General features: G+C 36.1%; 1 protein-coding gene across 1 annotated transcript in view; it reads right to left on the bottom strand.

The window, feature by feature from the left end:
* Positions 1–24598, bottom strand: part of LOC136839858 (drebrin-like protein) — a 43756-nt gene extending 19158 nt beyond the window's left edge. The window contains exon 1 of the mRNA XM_067106189.1: positions 24567–24598. Coding sequence (XP_066962290.1) covers positions 24567–24598 — 32 coding nt within the window. The remainder of the gene's footprint in view (positions 1–24566) is intronic.
* Between the last annotated feature and the right edge of the window lie 270 nt (positions 24599–24868).

The following is a 24868-nucleotide window of genomic DNA, read 5'->3' as shown; positions in this document are numbered from 1 at the left end:
CCATAACCTTACTTTTACCTACTTTTACCGTAATTCCACCCCATTCGAGAGAGTCCTGCCTCTTAACTTTCTTTGTAATTCTTATTCAGTCTCTGCCTTCATCACCAGATTATCAGCATATAACAATTCCCAGAGATTCTCATTCATAATCAACACATCCACAACCAGTACAAAGGGAAATTTGTTTAGTACCGATCCTTGATGTGAACCAAGTCTATCTTATAAATTTCTGTTTTGCCACAGGCTGTTATTACTATTGTCCTTATGCTGTTGCACATCATTTCAATTATCCTGATAAACTTTTCAGAAATTTCCTCTTTCTTAAAGACCAAAACGCTACTTTCCTTAATATTTTATCAAATGCTTTCTCTAGGCCTGAAAATGTACAGTAAACGTTGGACTACCTTCCAAGCAATTTTTGGATCACTGTCTTTTTACAAAACATCATCAACATTACCTATCAAAACTTTAGACATTTTTTTTTTTAGTTTGATTCATCTACAATCACCACACTCTAAAACACCTCCCTTTAGTATAAAAACATTTACAAACAGACTTCCTTCCAATCATTTGAGATTAATTCCTCCTCCCAGATTGCCTTCAATAGTTCGAGTATCCATTCTTAACCCTCTATTCCAAATAACTTCAGCCTTGTAATTTGCACCTCTGATAGTCCTGATGCTGTGCCATTCTTCATTTTACTGATGTCCTTCTTTAACTTTTTATAGATTATATCTCGATCACTGGCCCCTCCACCCCTCTCACCTTCCTCAATTCCCCTTTCCACTGTCTCTGTTTACTGATAATAATCATTTCACTTTCTCTGTTTACTGATAGTAATCAGACCATCTTCGTTTGATGTCGTCATCCTTATGCAGTGTACCCCTTCTCTATCTTTGGTAACACTTTACTAACCAAGGTCTTGTCTTTGCTTTTAATATTCTGCAAATATTCTTCTTCGCTTCCTTTGTACCTATACTTCAGTGCATAAGTCTCTTTTACAGATTAAGGAGATAATTGTCAATGACTGATTGGACACCCATCTAGATAAAGCATATTACCGAAAACTTGACACATGCTCAGTAACCTGTCGAAGATATCTCCATAAGATCACTTTCTTCATCGCCAGCCACCTCTGCTAAAAGAATGAAATTCACTTCCATGAAAGAATCCTAATAATAACGGTGATACACCGAAGTTTTCGATTTTCTGTGCGTTGTTGCGATTGAGAAGACAGCTGTGAATTGATAAACTTAGATCTTGGTACAAGAGATCAGTACCCATAAAGCAAAATCTGTTGACGGAAAATACACACTTTTGAAACTGGATTAAATTTGTGGGTTTCTTATTTTTAGGTCCCGTCTTCTTCACCATTATCGCGAAGATTTATAGTTTCTTTACTAGTATCAGTTAAATGTCAAGTACTCACTCTTACATTGTTAAAATAGTAATGATTCCAAAAACTTCCTCATTTATTCAACTTGACAAATAAATGTAATTAGTATATAATATATATATAATATATATATATATAATAAACTATATATGTATGTATTTATTCAACATAAATGTATATATAAATTCACTTAGGTTCTCCCACCGTCCCGTGGGAGGAGGTACAGATATTAGTGCGTCATAGTCCTGATTCCTCGTCCGTCGCTGGTTCGATCCCACGGGACGGTGGACTTATTATCAACTAAAAATATATATATATATATATATATATATTAAAGGACGTTTGTAGCTTTATATATATATATATATATATATATATATATATATATATGCTAATATCTGTATATAATATATATGCTAATATCTGTCAGGAGAACTTATGCATTTATATATAATTTTATGTAGAATAAATGCTTACATTACAGTTTATTTCCGATTCCTACTTTCATTGCTATTTGTTAAGTCTGAGGATGTTTGGATTCCCTTTATTAAAGCAAGAGTGAGTAGTTGATTGACATTTAACTGATACTAGCAAAGAAACTAAGTATTCCTCATTGGGAATAATGATACTTTTACTAGCTACTGTATATTGTTAGTATTCTGCCGTGTATTAGGTGCTAAAATAGTTAAATCGAAAAAAGAGTAAAGAGGATATGCCAATTGGCACACTCTCAAAATAAGTAGACATCTTGTATAACTTGACAACATCGAAATTGGAAAATATCTTGCGAAAGACTTTTCTTAGGCGAAAGGAAGATTAAAAGCAGTCTTTGATCAGCTCATTTCCTTCGCAATCGTGCGTAAAATATTCCGGAGTAGTAGTCTGCAGCAACGGAGTATCAATTAGGAGGAGTGAACACATAACTGCGAGTAGTGGAACTCATTGCAAGTCCATTGGGGGTTTCCTTAAGGAACAGTCGCTGTCGTAGATTACTTTGCATCATTCCACTGAAGACCTACTTACGCCGAGCCCATCAGCGAAATGAGTATTTGGTAAGCCTGTACATTTTTTTTTTTTTTTTTATCCTGCTATCAGAACTGATATCAGGATAATGCGGGAACCCCTGTCTTCGGAGTAATCATTGCAGGGAGCGTGCTTTTTCTTCCACTTTTGGACCAAAAAATATTCGCGATTTCCAGTTCTTAAAAATTTACATATTTATGCATTCAGTTAGATCTTCGAGACGTCCTAATTTGTCTCGTTCTAATTATTATTGTTGTCCGGCTTTGTGGCAGGTATAGAGGAAAAACTGGTTGGATGAAATTTCATGAAGCTTCACACTACCTTAGGCCACACGATGGCAGCCATATTGGATTTAGCTGAATGACGAAAAAGAAAAATCGTTTTGCGAGAGGGGCCAAAAGAAAATTCGTCCTATTTCTTATATGCTATCTACAACGTCTGTGAATGTATGCGCATGCGTGAGTGTTTGGGTGTATTGGGAAAGTACCGTATGCATGTGAATGAAGATAGATGAGAAAGAAAGGTCTTATGTGCATGTGAAAGTCTGGATTGTATGATATTGAAAAATTTTGTTTGAACACCGGTAGGCATCTTCATAAACCTAAATATATATAATTCACGGTTGCTACCAGCGAGAAAGGTAAAAACGTGATGATTATACGAACAAGTTACAGCCACGAAAGGAAAAGTAAAACAATAGAGTTCGTGGCTGTAATATATATATATTATATATATATATATATATATATATATATATATATATATATATATATATATATATATATATATATATATATATATATATATATATATAAAGTGTGTGTGTGTATAATACTGGCATTATGGCAGTTCTTGGTCCAAGTAGACCTTACTACCCATTCATAGTCTGGTTGGCTAGTGGATGCTGAACCAGGAACGCAGCTCAAGCTACGCAAACTCGAGGACAGTGTTCTACCAGTGAAGTAGCCTATGGCGCCCACTGCATGTATTGAACGTACTCCTTTTCTTCTAATGATCGAGTGCCTCCAGTAGCTATTCCCAGCTTCCTAGTTCTCAGAGTATTATTTGAGATGAGGTTTATAACGTCATGCCCTTTTGACCCATGACTACGTCCACCATGCCCATCTAATTATCAGTAACCTAATTCACGGTTCAAGTCAAAAGAGAAACGCACTAGTTTTTTGAAGGAACGTTCCCCCCCTCTGCCGTCGTCATCCAGGAATCAAACCTGATTACTTCACATAGTGGGCAAAGTTACTACCGTGAACCTCTCTCCTCTTTCGTTGGGTGAGCCGGTAGAGCTCCGGACTGTCACTCGATGGGCCGGAGTTCAATTCCCCCGGCCGGCTGATGAAGAGTTAGAGGAATTTATTTCTGGTGATAGAAATTCACTTCTCGCTATAATGTGGTTCGGATTCCACAATAAGCTGTTGGTCCCGTTGCTAAGTAACCAGTTGGTTCTTAGCCACGTAAAATAAGTCTAATCCTTCGGGCCAGCCCTAGGAGAGCTGTTAATCAGCTCAGTGGTCTGGTAAAACTAAGGTATACTTTTTTTTTTTTTGTCCTCTTTTGAGGGGATGAACTCAGAAAAATACAGCATTCCAGTTTCTCGCCACGCATTCGGAAATTACGTTGCTACCCACAGACACTATAATATATCTTGGCTCCAACAGATGCTGGGACCCACTTCCATCCGGCTGGGCTTGTGGGCGGTGGACCGTGTGATCCACGAACCTAACACACTATTCGAGTATTGTACCACTCATCCGGTGTTCCCACTTTGGTTGATTGCACCTTCCAAAATCAGTTATACATGTCTTATAAAAGGAAGTAGAGTGAGTCGTTGCATTTGGGCTCACTGCAAATGAAACGACTTTTACTTTGCAGTTATAAAAAATTGTTTCAGTTGCAACAGACTTGAATGACTGTCGTACAGAAAATGAGAAGGAACGTTTAACTTTCTTAATTTTGCTTTTTGTAGGTATTTTAGTCATATCTGGCAACTAGTCTGTAAGTCACTGGATATAGTTTGAATTTGGTTATATTTCACAGTTGTATTAATATGTCGTAGGCATATTAATATTTCAGTGATGAAATGTCACTTTCACTGTCTTACTCTTTTATCCGAAAAAGCCAATCGACCGGTTATTAAGTTCTTAGAAAAGCGCCTTAACCCGTTGTCTTTTGTTAATATTAGCAGTTACATTGGAAGTGAACGTATATGAAACCTGAGGCAACAACATTTTACAATTAGGAAAGGCGTTTTACCATGTTAGCTTTAGGAAAGGACCGCTTCGACTTAAGCCTCTTAGCATAAGAGCTGCAATCGTGCCGTACTCGAACCAAAGTTGAAGCTCGGCAAGGAAGGTTTGCACATTGTGAAATGGAGTTTTGAACGCTAATTAGAGTCGTTCTAGCCAGCTGGCACGGAGTCTATCTAATAACGTTTTCACTAAATAGCTACATGTTCCGTTGGTGTCAGATCGTTAGGATGTTTTGGCATGTGTCTTGATGCAAAGTCATCGTTTGCTTCTGTTTCAGTTTTTGCTCGAGTTTTGGAAACAAAATTTTACGTTTTAGCCATATTGATCTGATCTCTCTCTCTCTCTCTCTCTCTCTCTCTCTCTCTCTCAGAGACAAATACGCACGTAAATACACATTACACATCCCCGCATAGCGTTGTAATAACCTTGCTCCACAGTTAGACTTTCCGAGTTCAGTCCCGGGATAGGACGGTACACCCACGGCTTTACCCTTAATATCTTTATGGCCGTGCTAAGTTTTTGGTCGCCAGGAAGGATTGGAATTACCGGAATGATACACCCACACACGCATACACATATATGCAGTATATATATACACATACGGTATATACGTATATACATATATATATAGCCTATATTATATATATATATATATATATATATATATATATATATATATATATATATATATATATATATATATATACATACATAAATAAAGATAAAATCCACGAAGGAAACGTTTCGTTCGTGGATTTTATCTTTATTTATATATTCATCACGTTCTATATTTTCTTGATTCAGTTATACATATATATATATATATATATATATATATATATATATATATATATATATATATATATATATATATATATATATATATATATACATATACATATACATATATGTGTGTGTGTGTGTGTGTAAGACCTCCGTTCCAGTAATTCCAATCCTTCTTGGGTGTCTGAGCACTAGCGGAATGACAAAGTAATAGTATTGAAGAATCAGATAATAGCATAGCCTATATAAGTGAGAAAAATAAAAATGGGAAAAAATAAAAAATCTATTATATATGTATATGTATACTGTGAAAATTGGTGAACTCCCCATGAAATTTTTCTGGATCCGCTGGTATGTCAGAGTTCAACATGTATTTAAAAATATTAATGTCATATATCCAGTTAATCTGAAAATTAAATGAGTAACTAGTCATTACACATCCTTTACAAAATAGCACACAACATTATAAGTCAGTGATATCATCAGAACATTGTCTTAATTTTACCTATGAAGTGCGTCTCTGTTTTGAATAATTGCCATCACTTTGATTCATACTAAGAAAGAATGGTTTTAAGTGTGTCTTCGATATTAAATTCTTTGTACGTAGAAAAATGATGTCTTTGAAGCATGCTTGTCGGATAGCATAACAGTAATATTGGATTCCTTACCTTTAAATTGTTTCCAAGCGCAACAAAAATCAGTTAACCATTATATTTCCACGGTATATTCTTGAAATAAAACCAAATTTGATTTTCAAGTAATTCAGATTGTTCATGACCCAAAACTGCTTCTCTCTTCTAAGCACCCTCCTAAATTTCTGTCCAGAATTTTAATATCTGTCACCCTGTGCCATTCGATCTGGTTTACAGATACCATTAGGGTACTGTGTTAGAGAACACGAACGCAAATATAATAAACGAAGCCTAAGTTGAGTTGAACGCAGATGCAGGGAACGTTTTCCATTTGGAGAGGAACTCCCAAAAGCCATGAACCGTTTAAATGGTAATAATAGTGTCATAAAGGGGCTTAGAGTGGATTTAGCCCCTACCCGTTATTGGCTATTACGGCGTCTTATCATCATAGAGCCAACGGTGGCGTACGCAAATTCTCTCGTTCGCCCTTGCTTGGAAACTTCGTGGAAGCGGAGATTGAAGCTGATACAATGAATTCCCCCTTTATGACGTTTGTTTGCGCCTTGTCCCTTGTGTTCACCTTATTTATCAAGGCGTATGAATGGGGCGAGAGGTTTCTCCTAAAAAATAAACGTAACGCCATCTGTGTGAGCAGCGTAGATGTTTTTGTTTTTCCTCGTTGCAATAAATTTTTTATCTCTCTCTCTCTCTCTCTCTCTCTCTCTCTCTCTCTCTCTCTCTCTCTCTCTCTCTCTCTCTACAGGTAGTGTTTTGAGCTTTGAGCTGAACTTTTGGTGTTTTACGGTTAACCTGAAACATGTCCTGCGATCCAGAATTTTAGTTCAGTGTATTCGAATATGTGAGTTCATAGACATCTTGCTATTTTGCCAATATGATACACGATTCGATGCAGGCACGCATGGTTTTATGAACAATGAAAACTTGCCGTTTCTTGAGCTTTGCGAACAGAAACAGAATGATATATTAAAAGTGAAATATTAGTTGTCTTCTCGCAAATATTTAATTTTTTTTTTTACTTTATATGAATCAAAAGACCTGAGAGAGACCAGTTCACAAGAGAGGTTTCACGATAATTCAGGTTCCAGGGGAAAATGCAAGCAGTTTTCTTCTTTTGGAACCTGAATTGTCGTGAAACTTGTCTTGTGAAATTGTCTCTCTCTCTCAGATCTTTTGCTTCGTATGAAAGTAAAAAAAAAAAAAGTGAAAGATTTGCGAGAAGACAACTAATATTTCACTTTTAATATATAATTGTTTTTGTTCACAGAGCTCAAGAAGTGGAAAGTTTCCATTGTTCTCAAAACAAAGCATGCCAGCATCGAATCCCGTGTTATTATTGGCAAAATAACAAAATATCTGTGAACTCACACATAACTCCGAGTCTTTTGATATTATTAGTGCAGTCAATGTACCTCACGTGGCGCACTGTAAGCATCACTAAAGAGTGTTTCCAGCTTACCTTTGGCCCCTAGTGGCACCCACTTATTAGCCTTGTACTTTGCGTCTTCCTTTCTTTAATCTTGATGTTCAACACCTCTAACTTTTTCTCATTGGTACAACTGTCGGGTTCTCTCCTGGTTCGATCGTGGATCCTTGTACAATACCTGTCTCCACTATCTTCTGGATCTTTTTGTCTTGGTGTCGAATCACTCCAGCTCCTCTTTTCACCTATTTTGGTTAAAAGGAAACTGTAGATCTGTGGTTCTCAACCAAGGGGGGAATCCCCCCCAGGGGGGGAATTTCAGAGTTTCAGGAGGGTGTGGGAACTGTGACCACAGATTGGCAGGCTCAAATTGGATCTAGGACCGCACAAAACGCAGTATGCATCGGTCCGCACTACTGGGCTTTCTCTCCGCTAACTTGAGTGTTTGTGTTAGTATTTTGTTGTATATTATTTGCAATGCAACTTTCCTGGGTTCATGGTTTAGCATGCCAACTTTTAATTCATTCTTTGTTGAAATTACAAATTCTATTTTCTGAATTCCTCTAAAAAGTTAGGGCACTGTTTGTATTCAGTGAAATTTTATGCCTACCAGTACTTGAGTATTGTAATGCATATGACTGAATTTTTTTTTTCTTAAAATTAATCCTGGACAGTCAGCAGTACAAAATGGGTTCATGATTGAAACGATATACACCATTCTGAAGTTGGATTTTCATTGTAAAACTGTAATGCTATCATTTCTGATACAGATGTGTCATACTTAGTCATTTATCACATAATGGTATAGTAACAAATAAAGAGAGAGAGAGAGAGAGAGAGAGAGAGAGAGAGAGAGAGAGAGAGAGAGAGAGAGAGAGAGAGAGAGCCTCGAAAACCAATAATAGATGCTGTAGCATCGAATGAAAGAGAAACAACCGACCTACTCTAGCAGTTTGATATAACCAGGTTGTAAACGATGTCGCCGTGCCAAAAGTCCAACCTGAAACGATAGGCACATTAAGGCAAACAATGTTTTAATTGTAAAGAGCTGGGATGCTAATATGCAGGTATCTTTTGTCAAGGGAAGTGTCATTCAACAAGCATTCATATTAATGCCAGTAATAAAGTTTGGACACATAAAGAGCCACAAGAGCGACGATCCAAAAAAAAATGAGAGAAGCGAACGCTCCGCTTCAAACTTATGCTCAGACTATACTGTGCGAGTGTGAAAAAGATGGGCTTTGATTGTCCTTGTAATCCTCGTCATCAAAAAGAAATGGCGAAGCATAAAACTTCAAAAGAAACGGAAAAAAAGAACAATCCTTTGTTGAACCATGAATAAAGGCCGGGCGAAAAAGCCTTCTGTAAAACATCCGACGCAAATGAAATACAAAATATTTTTTTTTTTTTATTTTCCTTTAAACCGGTAGTTGAAAGTCTAGCAGTGAAAGCAAGGAAGGAAAATACACATTAACGTTTCCGTGTGATCACACAACTCATTTTATCTTTATTCATTTGTAAACAAAATAATATATTAAATATTTAATAGTAAATGGGAAATTATATTTCGGTCTAGGTACACTTGATATCACTAGTGTTAAAGCGGATATCCTATCGATTTGATAATCATCCTAAAATTATCACCACCGAAAATAAAACACTCAATTTGATGATTATTTTTCCAGAACTTGAAGTCTGCAGAACTTCGGTATGATTAGAATATAGCCGAATATACCAGAACAGTTTCCCCACACTTGCTATATATCGCTTCGCTTTATTTAGCATCAGACGCTTTATATAAACATCAAATTTCTCTCTCTCTCTCTCTCTCTCTCTCTCTCTCTCTCTCTCTCTCTCTCTCTCTCTCTCTCTCACGGAACTGATGAATCATATTTTTAACACAAAATATTTCCTTTGATTTATTCCAAACACTTTTTTCTTTTCTTTATTTTTTCTATTTAGGCTATATCATTTGTTTAAAATGCATTATTCCAATTACAGGATAGTCTTTATTATCTCTCTCTCTCTCTCTCTCTCTCTCTCTCTCTCTCTCTCTCTCTCTCTCTCTCTCAATCTTGTCTGTCCCTGGTATCGTGCTTGTTGTTAAAACCATATCTACCTTAGGGTAATATACTGTTGAATTTATGTCATAGATCCCTTATAATTAGGTAAATCGACTCTCTCTTTGATTTAAATATATCTGGAACTACAAAGGTTGTTCTCTCTTACTGATATGCACCAAGAGTGGTCTTGTCCTGCTGTCGAGTTAATTCTGAAATTAATGGCTTCCTTTTCCTTGTTTTCTTCTATGGTCAGTATTTTGCAGTTTCAGGAAATATTTTTGCTGCATATAACAAAGTTTGTAGTTGAAGTATAGTTTTGACAGGCTGTCACACTTTTTTCAGGGGATTACTTCGAGGGACTAATGCCAGTTTTCCTTCGATGATGTTTGTTAACATGAGGAATATTATTTTAGGTTATTTATCATGATTTCAACAACATAATTTTCCTTGCTTTGGTTTTTTTAATTTAAGAGATATTGTTAGTCTCCAGTTAATCTCAAGTATTGCAGCTGTTATGCCAGTGGTATAGCATGAGTTCCGCGGGAGGTGACTTAATACTTTTCTTACTCTACACTGTAGAAATAACAGTCTGCATTTTCTTAGAGTGATTCAGTTCATTCTGTTAGGGGTAAGGGCGTGGATATTTAAAATATTAGTTTCAGATATATCACTTTTCAAAGCCTTGCCCACGACTGCTCTCTGTGTCTTCTAAGGAAATGTATCGGGCTCAAATAGGCTAAGCCCAGGGAAGATGCTTCTAAGCACCCCTCCAGTACCAGGCATGGAAGAGACTGCCTGAACTAGTATGCAACAGGAAGATAAATGCTAAGATGGTTGTTTTATTTTATCACTAACCACCAGGTTTATTCGCACGTTATCAGTTTCGTCGATAGAACTTTATGCAGTGCAATTTCTGAGATATCAGAGAACCCTCGCTTTTGACGTTTAGCAAAGCTGAAGAGTAGGTGGCAAGAGCAAGGAGGAGATGAGACATAGATAGAAAATCTAGACATTTTGTACTTCACATGATGGGTTTATTGGCTATTGTCGACATTGCCCAATGGGTATGTATGGTTTTATCCAAGTTCTCAGTACCAGTTAAAGATGCCCGTGTTTAAATTTTACGAAGCCGTTGTAACACACTTTACACATTTGGTCCTAGAGCTAGTGATAACCAAGGAAGGTCATTTATTTTATTACTTGTCTCACTGTTTAAATAAAACCAAAATGAGCGTTCAGCACATCACAGAATATTGTGTAAAGTATTCACTTGTTACGATAAAGTAAAAACAGCAGCAAATTATCCTTTTAGTTTTAAGTTTTGGGGAGAAGTTCTTTTTAATAATAATGAAATCATGGATCAAAAATTATTGGTCAGTTGACCTTCCTTTATCGTTTTAATAATGAAATCTTGGATCAAAGATTATTCGTCAGTTGACTTTCCTTTATCGTTTTAGTCCTAACTGTGTCTCTGACTTCCATTGTTTAAAATCTTATTCTACATTAAAACGTGTAGGCTATATGTTCGCCTTTCTTTAAATACCCAGCAAAGCTCTGACAAAATGGTTCCTTTATTCCTTTATTGCAAATGCAATGGGCAGTTGAAAGGTATTTTTACCATGGAAAATGTTTTGGCTCTTTTCGCGTAAAATAGAGAGTATGGTGACATTTGTTTTTAGGGTTTAATTTCTTTTATACATAACAGAATCTCTCTTTTCCGTTTAGTTACGTTCGCATTTTTCAGATTCCTTACAGCCACATCTCTTCAAGTAATGTAGGGTAGGCATGTTGCAATAATTTCTCTTAACGCCATTCCAAGTCAAATAAGGTTTAAGGCCATAATCAAAGTCTGTTGTCTCAAATACAATACTGTTCTTGTCAACAAGCCATTTGATTTCAGTATTATTGCTTTTCTTATTTAATTTCCTATCTTTTAGTTAAAAATCTTTTTGGTGGTAAATTATTCTTTAATCTATTTGAAACACCCAATTAAATTTCTTGTTGTGCTTCCCTTGGTCAATTTTCTTCACTATCCGATAGCCTTTGACTGGCAGTTTAATCGTATTAATGTAAAAATTGGAATCTAACACAAATAACCACTTTTCACATATTTGCAAGACTCCTTAGCGTTATTGAATATTGAGGATAGTGAAACAATTTAAAGTTGTATAACACCTTTTGTACAATTCAGGTAACAGAAATAAGTAGGACTAGTAACTTAGATTCTTACGTATTGTAAAATATAAAAAGGCATACAGTATATTGCCATAGCTTACACGCTGAGTCTGTAATCTTATTCGCAAACCATTCTCAAGATCCTATTTACAAAGAGGGAATTGTTAGGTCTCCTGATAAATTTGGTCATTTAAATCCCTAACTCACCTTTTTCCTACCAATGTTCCTTAAATGGAATATGATTTTGCTAGGTCATCTGTAAGATGTATGTATTAATTTTTATGAAACCTATGCTTTTTAATATAACATACATTACTGCCAAATGTACCAAATGAAAGATAATACATGATATCAGCTTGCATGGTTGAATTTTGGAGAATATTTGAAATTACTCAGGAATTCCACAAAAAATATATATATTTTGGAAAATAATGGTGTTAATATTTGTTTTATATCGGCCTTCCATGTTTCCAGTTTCTCCATAAACCTCTTTCTAAACACAGATCCATTCGTGGTCAATAGTTGTAGTCTTATCAGTCTGCTATTCCTTAACATATCATCTGCAAAGGCAAAACGATTTTTCATTTTGCTGGTTTCTTGCGCAATTGCATCATAGTTTTCTTAGATTTTTCCCTTGAATATTTCACTCGCACTCGTATGAGTCATTTGATGCCATTGCTTCTAGTAGGTGCAACAATCTTCTTTCCATCCTGTTGAGAAGGCCATGAAGTCCGCATCGTCGGCCTTCGCTTGTTTTATTCCCCTTCTCAGTGCTTCTTCCTCACTGGCTCGCAGACTCGACAAACACACGCTGACATTACCACTGAATTTGTTCTCGAGTCTCTCACTAACTTCATCCGAAGTATTGTCGGTGGTTTTACGTAGGTCTCTGCATTCTTTATTAAAGTCATTATTTTGTTTCTATTCGTATTCACACTGGGAACACCTTCTCTGCCTGAGAACGAACCCGCCATTGGATCTATAACATTCATAATGTTAATATCTTACCAACAGTTACCAAATACGGTTTTCCCTCGAAACTAGTTTTTTAATTTTTTTTTTACCCCACGTATGCAGCCAAAGATTTTACATGCTCGTGATATTTTACAGTAGTTATGTATATTCTTCCCGTAACTATAATTTAGTTAGCTTAATTTGTCCACAGATTTGGTTAATTTTCCTAACAAGGTGATCTTGCGAATTAAGGACGAAGCATCACCAAGCTGAAGTGAATAAAGCTGTTCTAGATTTTATCAGCCGAATAGATTAATTCACGATGATTAGTAATCTCAAGCAGATCTTTTTATAGTACATTCCTTCCTTCCTTCCTTATTTGCCGTCGCTTGTTTGTTTTCTAATGTCCCAAATGCTCTTTCTCCATCTAAGTGTCTTTTGCTTCGGTTTATCTCTCGTTAGAAAATCATCGTCGTAAATTGGGATTTCTTGACTCACTGAGAGTTATTACGATCCCGATTTAACTGAACGATAAACTAAGAACTACGCTGATTACTAAATACAGAACATCCATAAATAGATTGCTGTTTTTTTGTGAATATAAATTAGATTAACTATATTAAATAGATTAGATTAACTATATTCGGATCGGAATACATGAAGCAGCAATTAATAATGTAACGACCAGTTTCGATGCGCCTGTGTTACCCGTATATGAATATATGAAGTATGAAAAATGCCTGTGTGACGCCCAGAAGGGAATTTATTTGGCATTATTGTTGAGTTCGGATAATAACAGGCCCTATCCCATCAGTATCAGCGTGAAAATGGAAAGGGCATAATGGCCGTGTAACTTTAATTATGTCCACAAACCATTAAAACATTTGACTGTTTTACGGTTTTGTAAAGCGACTGTTAAATATATATATATATAATATATATATATATAGCATTATATATATATATATATATATATATATATATATATATATATATATATATATATATATATATATATATATATATGTACTGTATATACATATATGTATATATATATATATATATATATATATATATATATATGTGTATACTGTATATACATATATATATATATATATATATATATATATATATATATATATATATATATATATATATATATATATATATATATATATTCTGTATATTCTGACAAAAAAATAACCTCATTTTAACAAGAATAAAAGGGGTTGAAATACCTTGATAAGAAGGAGGTGTATTTCATTTTTGTTTATTGCTCTTTTATATTTATTTTTCTTTATTAATTTTTTTCATTTGTTTATTTATTTTTATTCGTGTATTTATTTTTTTATTTATTTATTTTTATTCATTTATTTATTTTTTTATTTATTTATATTTTTTTAATGTCTTACCACAGGTTCTCATTTGACCCACATGAGATTTTTTTTCTCAAGGCGTGGCTTTAATTATTGCAAATCATGGTGATAGCAAGGGTCAAAAATCTTATGAATTGTCACATTCAAGTGCAAGTGGGGTGATGCTGCCTCGTCAAGGCTAACCTGTTATGATGGTAAGAATTTTCTCAGAGGAATGAAGATTCCCGTTTGTCCTCTTCACATTCTTTCTCTGTTCATATTAGCTGCTAGCCAAAACATTCAGTTAACAGCTTGGTGCCGTATTCACTTCTTGGGTCAGCAGATGCTTACTGGATTTCAGGAAACAGACCATTCGTCACTCCTCGCCTGAGTTGAGATTCGAACACAAGCCTTCCAGCTGTGAGCTAGATGCGGTACCACGAAGCTGCGAAGTCAGAGAGAGAGAGAGAGAGAGAGAGAGAGAGAGAGAGAGAGAGAGAGAGAGAGAGAGAGAGAGAGAGAGGCTACAGCTTGAATTAGCAGACAGTCAACACCACCTTGAACACACACAGGGAATGAGAAAAAGTTGAATGGACAGAATTTTAAAATTAATGGTCATATCTAAGACTTTTTTTTTTTTTTTTACTGTATGATATCGAATTGCATGACCAGCCAGGTTCAGCTTCGGTATAATTGCGTTCCGAACTATCAAAATTTATGGTGGTTGATTTTTGCCCTAACGTTGCAGGGAAATTTTTGTATTTACTTATATCTGCTTAGATTCGAGTTGCGTTATAGCTTTTACAGAAGTTCCTGTCCAATGCTGCTATGTGTTTCTTCCTATCCCGGGGTTTAGGAGTTACGTTACCAAGCATGTGACGAAATTAGTAATAATTCAGTCGGATTGTTTGTCCCTAAGTATGGAAACCATGATATACGAATCAGACGTTGCATAATCTCGTCACTGTTGCATTTTCTTCATACAGTATCCATGCGAACATTGTGGAGACACTAGAACAGGAAGCATCAATGCACGCAGCTTTCATGATAGATCGTGATATCATCCTGTCAATTCAGTTTTGTTTACAGGGCGAGACTCTTGAAATGGAAAACGAACCTACTCCTTAGTCCCAGAGCCTCATCCATCACACACACTGTGTATATATATATATATATATATATATATATATATATATATATATATATATATATATATATATATATATATATGTGTGTGTATATTATATGTATGTAATGGTTAAATCGTTAATAAATAGAGAGAGAGAGAGAGAGAGAGAGAGAGAGAGAGAGAGAGAGAGAGAGAGAGAGGAGAAATGTCTGTATCTTGGTATGTGTCAGTGCGGGTCTGGTTCCAGAGTGCGTATCGCCGTGCGTTTTTATAGCGTGGTCTAACAAGGAATAAACATTTTACGACTCTGCGAGACCCGGGGAGCGAAATTGTGACTTGACTCCGTTGACGCAGAGACGGGGAATTATTATTCGGACAAGATGCCGCCACTGACAAACATTCACCACATAAAAACGTAGAGGAGACAAATCCAACCGAAACGCCCGCCCTGATGATGATGCCAGCCAACTGAGCGAGGAGGAGGAGGAGGAGGAGGAGGCGATGGCCGATGGCCGACAGGAGACGCGCACTGCTTTCACTCTCGGATGGACAGGAAGAAGAAGAAGAAGAAGCATCGGAAGCCACGCAAAGTATAGGAAGACGCGTGACGTTTGTCGCGGAGGCGCAAATCGTCAGCGATATCGATTGGAGTCGTGTAACGCGAATCCCGTTATCTGGCAGATGGCTGATATAAGCGCGGGGGCCAGTGAAATTCCGACTCCATTTATATTCACAGCGAGCGGAGGTAGGCAGGGCGGGTATGGGTATGTCTTGGCACGATAGGAATCTGGGCAGCAGCGCTTCCAAACTCCGGCTACATCTGATTCACCGACATCTGTATCGCGCCACTTCTGTTGTGTAAAAGCTCCTATTACACGAACCAGCTTCTCTGCTTTGTAGCGTAGAGGAAACTAATTTCTAGATATGGGATTTTATAAACAAGGACTAGAATACGTGTACATGAATGTCATTCCACATATATGTTCATATATATATAAGTACTTTTTCATATGTCCTTATATATTTGATTGAATGCAAGTGGCACCGTAAGTATACTTGGGTACTGCGTGCTTGCATACATCCGCATCTTTTCTGTTTGTGTGCAGTACTGTAATATGCATACGTACATGCATACAAACGTACATACATTCATCGTGTATACAGTATATATACATATAATACATATATACACGCGAACAAAACCAGTTCGATATCGAATATAAACAGATATTTTGCACTTGTTATCCCTCTCTATTCTTATGTTTCCCGTTAACATCATGGATAAAAATGTTGGTTTTGTGTTTCCTATATAAAGGAGCAATCACGATTAAGACCTGACTTTCCCCATATAGACAGACTTCCATCTTTATCATATATCTTGAGGGATGGAATTCAAAATAAGTCTAACGATAAGAGAAGTAATGAAGCCCAAGCATTCACAGGAAGATGGCGACGGTTTAATGAGGCTGAACTTTCAGATATTTAGGAATAATAATATACAGCACAAGATCTCTCGAGTTGGAATGTACCGAGACACTAAAGAGGACAGAGTAAACAATAGGCCCTCTGAATAAGATATGGAAAGCATTTAGACTGAGACTGCATACGGAAGTATAGGTCTGGCGAAATCCGTATTGCTGGACGGAGAGAAATGAAAATGAAACGGCAACTAAAAGTATACCTTAGTTTAACCAGACCACTGAGCTGATTAACAGCTCTCCTAGGGCTGGCCCGAAGGATTAGACTTATTTTACGTGGCTAAGAACCAATTGGTTACCTAGCAACGGGACGTACAGCTTATTGTGGAATCCGAACCCCATTATAGCGAGAAATGAATTTCTATCGCCAGAAATAAATTCGTCTAATTCTTCATTAGCCGGCCGGAGACTCGAACTCGGGCCTAGCGAGTGCTAGCCGACAACTCTACCGACTCGCCCAACGAGGAACTGAAACCGCAACTAAAAGGTTTTGTTGTTGTGAGAATAAGACTTCATGACAAATGTACGGATGGTTTGTACGTGTCCTTCTCAGATCCCCTGGGGCTCTTGTAGAAAACAAAGTGGTTAGAAGACCTGACCTACTCCTAGTGCCGACAGTGCACCTCTTGCGGTGCAATGTACGCGTTAATTAAGGTTCTTTGCAGCGTCCCTTCGGCCCCTAAAAGCTGCAACTGCTTTCATTCCTTATACTGTACCTCCGTTCATATTCTCAATCTTCCATCTTACTGTCCACCCTCTCCTGACAGTTGATTCCTAGCGCAACTGCTTTGAGGTTTTCCTCCTGTTAAAACTCTACAAACCTTTTCTCTGTCGGTTTTCCTTTCAGTGCTGAATGGCCTTAGTTATCCCAGTGCTTGGCATGTATGCCTAAAATCTATAAATCTGTCTTATCTCATTTAATTGTCAAATGTAACAGTACAATTGTGTACGCACACACTGCAATTTTCGCCAAGTTTTCCGATGTAAACATTTGTTCGCACTGTTAGAATCGTGAATATGTGAGATACTTTACGAGTTAACAGCTTCCAATTCATACGCACTTTTAGGCGAAGGCATTCCAACTTCCACTGTTCGATTTCGCCTCCAATAGAAGTTTTCCCAAATTCTTGGGAACTATGAAATGGACTGAATCCTCCTTCCTTCCCTCTCTCCGTCACACCAACTGCTCTTTCTAGACTTTCATATCTTGCGGCAAAAGTTTTGCCGTTATCTGCTAACGCACATATATATTTGTATATTTGTGTATCATTTATCTGTAAAACATGTTGGGGGGAGGGGGCGTTCATCATAGGCTGTCTACCTAAACTTCTGAGGACAGAGCCTGTACACACACACACACACACACACACACACACACACACACATATATATACATATATATGTGTGTGTTATCATATATACTACATAAGCAATTCTTTCTACAGTCTCAACTTTATTTCTTTTTATTTCAGTTCAATATGCACACTTCATTTCCATAGTGGAGAGTTGGTTCAACAATTCCTTCATACCTTCCAAACTTGGGTTCCGTAGACATTTTTAGTTTCATCCCGGTCTTTTGCAGCCATCCTGCGCCGTTCTTGCCTCATCAATCCTGTGGCTCACCTCATCCTACCATCATCCAAAATCTATATAATTCCATTCTGATGTAGTTGGCTCCCAAGGTCAAAATGAATTGAATATTTGATGTTAAATATTAAATTTAAAATCTATGAAAAAATGACATGCAGGATTGACAGACTGTCATACACACTCAGCTATCTTGGCTATGGCGTCCTGAATTAGGTGTTTATTTTTTATATATAAATGAATATTACCCGTGTATGCAGTGTGAGTAATGCTGCAAAAAAATCAATAATTCGCGAGGAGTATTGCCAGCGCTACTCAGAAACAATCAAATAAAGCTAAACAGCAAGAGGTCAGTATTTAAATTACAGTTTCACTTGGCTCTCCCACCATTGTAAAACAAAAAAGAATTTCCCATAAATACGATTATCGTTCGCAATAATGTGCTTCTAGTTAACTAGGATCTACAGGATTATACAAGGCCGTGTTGATCATAATGTGGAAAATCCATATACAAGTTGTCTTTTTGGATGCTTTTAATGAATTTAAAATTTTTTTTTTTTTGTAATGTACATTAAGATGGAATCCGTCTAAATTGGTTGATGTTTTCGTATATAGTTCAAAGCTAATTCTAGATGTGTTCCTTTAGAATATGTGTTTAATTATATTCCTGTATATTACAAACAGTGCCGTCGAGGCCTCTGCTATTGATTTTTCATTCACTTTGCACTTCTTTGATTCATTATAAATGGAAATGACAAAAGGTAACCAGTCTATTGATACTTGGTATCAAATGCTAGAAACTAATAAGTATTTAGTTGTTACTATTTTAAAAATGTATAAGTGTGCGTTTGAACTAACAATGAATGTTTAGAATTTTCATATCTGTTGTTACACAGAAAATTCTCTCTCTCTCTCTCTCTCTGTATGATGTTATTTTGGGCTAACTTAACCAGATTATAATTGAGTTATTAGCGATATAAATATAGGCTTCAGTGTACAATCAGTTATTGCATTTATATCACGACTCCCAGTGATGTCTGTGACTTCACTGTACATAACCGTGAGATTACTAATAAGTTTAACTTTCCTCTTATATAGGCCAAATTATTACCTTTCCAGTGTGGCTTCAGAAATCTCTCTAAGTGTTACAAAATAAAATTCTTTGGATTTCATTATCTATCAGTGGATAATAATATTGTGTAAAACTTTTGGAATATTATGAATTTTATCCTGCCAACCTTTCTAGTTTTAGGAAGGCTTCAGACACGAATATTTGGAAATTTCCATAACTTGTTGAAACTATAAACATAAAATTAACTTTCTTGAATCCACCCTACTCGGGCATGTGTTTAAACGTACTGCAACTGACAAAACACACAAATAATTCATCCTAAATGTCATGGCGGTCAGGCTAGACATATAGCCTAATTATCCATTGATAGATAATGAAGTCAAAAGAATTTTATTTTGTAACGCTTATTTATACATACATATATATATATATATATATATATATATATATATATATATATATATATATATATATATATATATATATATATATATATATATATATATATATATACATATATATATATATGTATGTATGTATGTATGTATGTATTTATGTGTGTATGTATATATGTATCACTGTGTTGGTAGCTTACTTCTGTGTCCCTACGTTTCTGAATACTTGAGGTGATGAATTTCGTTAGAGCCTTGATATATGCACGTACACAGATATGCTTCTGCTGAGATTATCCAGTGTGCCCTTCTAAACACGGAAGATACTCGCGTTCTTTGGAGCGTAAAGGCGATAAGGCATCAGCCAGAACTAGAATATTTCGACTCTATTGGGACTTCCTGAATATCTTGTTTTTGCTTCGATATTCAAGCGATAAAGAGCTGCTTTTATCTACGTTCTCCAGCAACTGAGGAAGTGTAATAGGCAATATCTTCGTCTCATCTGACGTCCCATAGGTTTCATTAGTGGCTTGGAAGAAGGGAGAGGAAGTTGGACGGTGTTAGGGGAAGAATCAGGAGTGGAGAGAGAGAGAGAGAGAGAGAGAGAGAGAGAGAGAGAGAGAGAGAGAGAGAGAGAGAGAGAGGAAACTATAGCATAGAAAGGCAAACTAGAATTTTTTCCTGCGAGAAGTTCCTGCTTGATAGCTACCCTTTAAGAGGTTTCCAAGGCAGAGGAGGAAGGTGAGTGGAGGAGAGAAGAAGTCTCCTTGGAATATGAATTACAGCCAGAGCTGTGATTGAATGAACGTTTTATTTTCCAGAGAAGTGAAGCGTGAGGATTCGAAGAGAAACACGAAGCTCCAGGGAGGCTATCAAGCTGGGGTTGCAATTTGTCCTGTCAAGTCCTTTTCTAACAGTTGGGGAAAATATTTCACGGAAAATTACTCTCTTTAAAGCAACGAACGCCCGTAAGACAAAAGCTGGACAAAGGTTTGAATCGTGGGAAAATAATAGTACTTCAAAATCAAGCTTGATTTTTAAGTGTTGCTCTTTTTCTCCTCCCTTCTTTGATCTAGTTTATTTCCGTGAGTTTAAACCTGATTTCATTATGCATATCATCATTGAGTGAAACTGACCTGTGGGAATGCCATCAACTTTAAATAATTTTAAAGCTGTATCTTTCGAACATGGATTTTTTCGTTGTGTTTATTATGTATTATTTATTTCAAGTCCACAGTGCTAAGATTAGAGGGAAGACAACTCTGTTCTGGTCCAGGCCAGAAGAAAACAAGTGAAAAATTCTCTGAAGTTTCTAAGGCGCAATCGAGTGTTCTGTATAGCGGTGCCAGACGCACGATCGTGGCTTACTTTAACCTAAAATAGAATAAAAACTACTGAGGCTAGAGGGCTGCAGTTTGGTATGTTTGATGATTGGAGGGTGGATGATCAACATACCAATTTGCAGCCCTCTAGCCTCAGTAGTTTTTAGGATCTGAGGGCGGAGAGAAAGAGCGCAGACGGACAGACAAATAGCCATCTAACTAAAAAGAAAAGTCAAAGGAATGAAGAAAACCATTATCTTCCTCTTAAAAGATTAAGCAATTTAAGAATCTGGAAGAAAAAGGCACTAAGAGAATCCTACAGCTTGGCGGCAGAAAGAAAAAAAAGTTACTGAGCTGGGTAAGTGGGGGAGTACCGATTTCCACAGAGTAAATGTAGGAAGCGGTGGCCTAGTGGGTGTTACAAGGCTTCCCGACACAAAGAAACATTTTGCACTTAAGCCCACAGGAGCAGTGATTGAATTAATACTGCCAGAAAAAAAAAGAAATCATCAGTCTTCGTCGGTCTAGACTCTAGAGTCCAGTGGGGCTTACTAAGCTTCTAGTTCACTTCAGCAACAAATCGCCCCTTCCAAGGGCCTATGTTGGTTTAAGTCTTGCTTAATCTAAACCGGCTGGACTTATAGCACAAGGGAAGATGATTGAGAACTGAAGTGAGAATGCGATTATTTTTGAAGAGTACAAATGCTTTACAATCACCCTATCGAAGACGGGGACCAAACGTGAAATTTCCAAGTTGGGAAGAATAAGTCTGAGATGAAGCCTAAATAAATGGATAAACAAACGAATTTACGACTTACAAACAATGCACTCAGTTCTTTAGAGGTGAACTTAGTAATGTGAGGTAAATGATATCACCTAGAAAAGTTAGAAGTAAAATGCCCATCTAAAATATTGATAGGTGGAGGGAGCTATAGTTGTTTCTGAGTTAAGAAATAAGTATCGTTCTAACTTGGAAAACTGCAGATCTAAAATTATTTTCTTCTTATATTTTTAACAGAATATTTTATTTACTTTTATCTTTTTAGATCGGCAAGGGGTTAAAGGCTTGTTCTCGAAGTTTGTAGTTAACATTTTAATGGGAAGTGTTCAACTATTATCTAGAATCAAATTGATTGGTCTGCTTTTGAGAATAACAAAACTAGGGTTATTTTCGTTTAAAAAGGCTCTTTTTTGGGGACTGAACACCTGGAGGTAGTTGAAGAAATGGTTCCAGTGTTTAATAATTACGTTTTTTAAATATGACAAAAGTACCAGAATTTTTTTGGTTAGATGAGTTCCAGTGTTTAATAATTATATAAGTGTTTTTTTAAATATAAAAGTACCAGAATTTATTTGGATAGATTAAAAGATTTGGCATGCAGGGAGGTTACAGTCGTTGACTTTGATGTTAGAGGTTGTCATCTTAAAGGAAAGTGGGTCACCTTTAAAAATAACAAAATTAGAAGCAACATTTCGCATTTTATTCTTAGATTAAAACTTGTTGCTGTAAATACTCGGCCTCGTACATCTTGAAGAACCTTGTCCTAGCCTTCATTATAAAAATAAAACAACAGTTCTACAGCTCTTCAAATATGTTAAAACTGCAGAGGTGTTTGCTTGCTTTTCATAAAAAAAAAGACCATTGCCAATTGTAAAGCGTTTTATGCTTGTTTTTTTAAGCAATATTTGTTACCCCGAACTAATCGTTCTACTTTTTTATTTTCCCAATGCTTACAATAACTTTCATGGTTATATTCAATTTACGAGAAATGTAGTATAAACAGAATCAGCAAATTCGCTAATTACTGTCCTTTGATCTCGTAAGTAAATTTTTGCATATAAATTAAATTAATGCATCATATGAAAAATTATATACAGATGTCATATATATATATATATATATATATATATATATATATATATATATATATATATATATTATATATATACTGTATATATTTGAATTAGGCGATCGTATATATTTGAATTAGGCTCGCCTTGTAGCATTGACTTCTTTCATATTGACTTTTTTATATTTTCTCATTTCTACTTCCAGCAGAAGTTAGAAAATAAGAAAATATCAGTATTAAAGAAGTCAGTGCCAAATATGGCGATTACCAATAATATATATATATATATATATATATATATATATATACATATACATATATATATATATATATATACTTACATTGGCACTATTTTATTTACACCAGTCTCTAGACGATGCCCACAGAAACTGTAAAAGACCTTAGTAAGAACTTGGAAGGTATCATTCATTAGGGACTTTCACTTTGTAAGTGCTTTACAATGGACTGCATAGCTGAGACAGCTTTTGCCTATATGCCACAAAGAAGGTATTTCCCTAATCATTGTATTCACCACGTATGACCTGAGACGTCAGGCATCGGAGTCTTCGTCTAGGTCGTGAAATCGGTGTCAGTTACTCATTTATAATCTGAATTGTTGCTAACTTGAAGCATCGGATCTCTCCTAAGATAGTGACCCCCAAGGGTTTTCGGGTCGTTATCTAGGACTAATATTTCTTGGGGGTCATTATCTTTGTGATATTTACAGTCTTTCGTTTATGCTTTTGCGGTAATCCCCAACGGGCTTGTACTAAACACGCCGCAAAGGTGGATACATACCGGGTTAAAACACTTGTAGGTCATATCTGGGAAAGATCCCTCAGATCTGATAAAAAATATGCTGAGTATATGAAGTGATTGAAAGATCGGTATATTTCGTATCTCTTTGTACAAAGGGCTTAGGGTGGCTTGGTTAGGGTGGCTGTTTAGTATGTATTTGTCATTATTTATAAACTGCTGTTCATTAATTTAATTTTTGTCCCGTTTTTGTTTTTTACGTTGTTACTCTTTATCATACTCAGGCTATGCGTATACGAGTTTCCTAATATACTTCTTTAATAATTTTCTAGCATTCCAATTTAAGTAGCGTTTGCTATTTGCCTTTATGTATGAAATAGAAATCTACTAAGTTTATGGTGCCTTTTGTGTCCTAAAGTTTGAATTAATAACACAGGAAGCTGCTGCCTTTCTTTTATTTTCCATAATTGTTTCGCGTATCCATTAGGCGCGTTCTCCTCATATTAGTGTTCTTTGTATCACTTCGTTAATTTGATCACCACAGGTGATGTTATATTGTTCCCAACTCTTTACCAAATGCTGGCTCCTTGTCAGCCTTTTCTCTCTCTCTAAAAAAAAAGTGTAAATCGTGAACTTGAAAGTAAGCAATTTTGGATCCTGATCTTGTCTACTGCTTACCACAAGAACGACCTAAACCTTTGCTTTCCTGTGAAAATGCTTCGCCGCCTGATCTTTACCTGTTAAATAAGCATGGCTGAGAAGGCCATTAAATACAATGAGCTTTCCCAGAAAGTGGAAAGCGTTATAAACGGTATATAATAATATTTATGTGTCCGTAAGGGTTTGCCCCTTATTGTCAATTTTCTGCTGTACTTTACTGTCAACAAACCTTACCAAACCTCTCCTTCCAGAAGTGGTGACCCCATCACGGTGACTTTGATTTCCTTAAATCTCTCTCTCTCTCTCTCTCTCTCTCTCTCTCTCTCTCTCTCTCTCTCTCTCTCTCTCTCTCTCTCTCTCTCTCTCCTTTATAGTGGCAAATAAAGATGCCTTTGAATCGTATTTCTCTGAAATATATGAAATAATAAAGTATGTTTGAGTGGATCCTCGAGCGAGTAAATTTACATCCAATACTGGTACAGAGAGAACAGAGGGGAATAGGTTAAGTCATACGGACCAGCATAATACAATTAAAT

The sequence above is a fragment of the Macrobrachium rosenbergii genome, chromosome 6, assembly GCF_040412425.1.
Source record: "Macrobrachium rosenbergii isolate ZJJX-2024 chromosome 6, ASM4041242v1, whole genome shotgun sequence".
Lineage (NCBI taxonomy): Eukaryota > Metazoa > Arthropoda > Malacostraca > Decapoda > Palaemonidae > Macrobrachium > Macrobrachium rosenbergii.
Note: the sequence above shows the minus strand (reverse complement) of the source record. Positions and strands in the feature narration are given on the sequence as shown.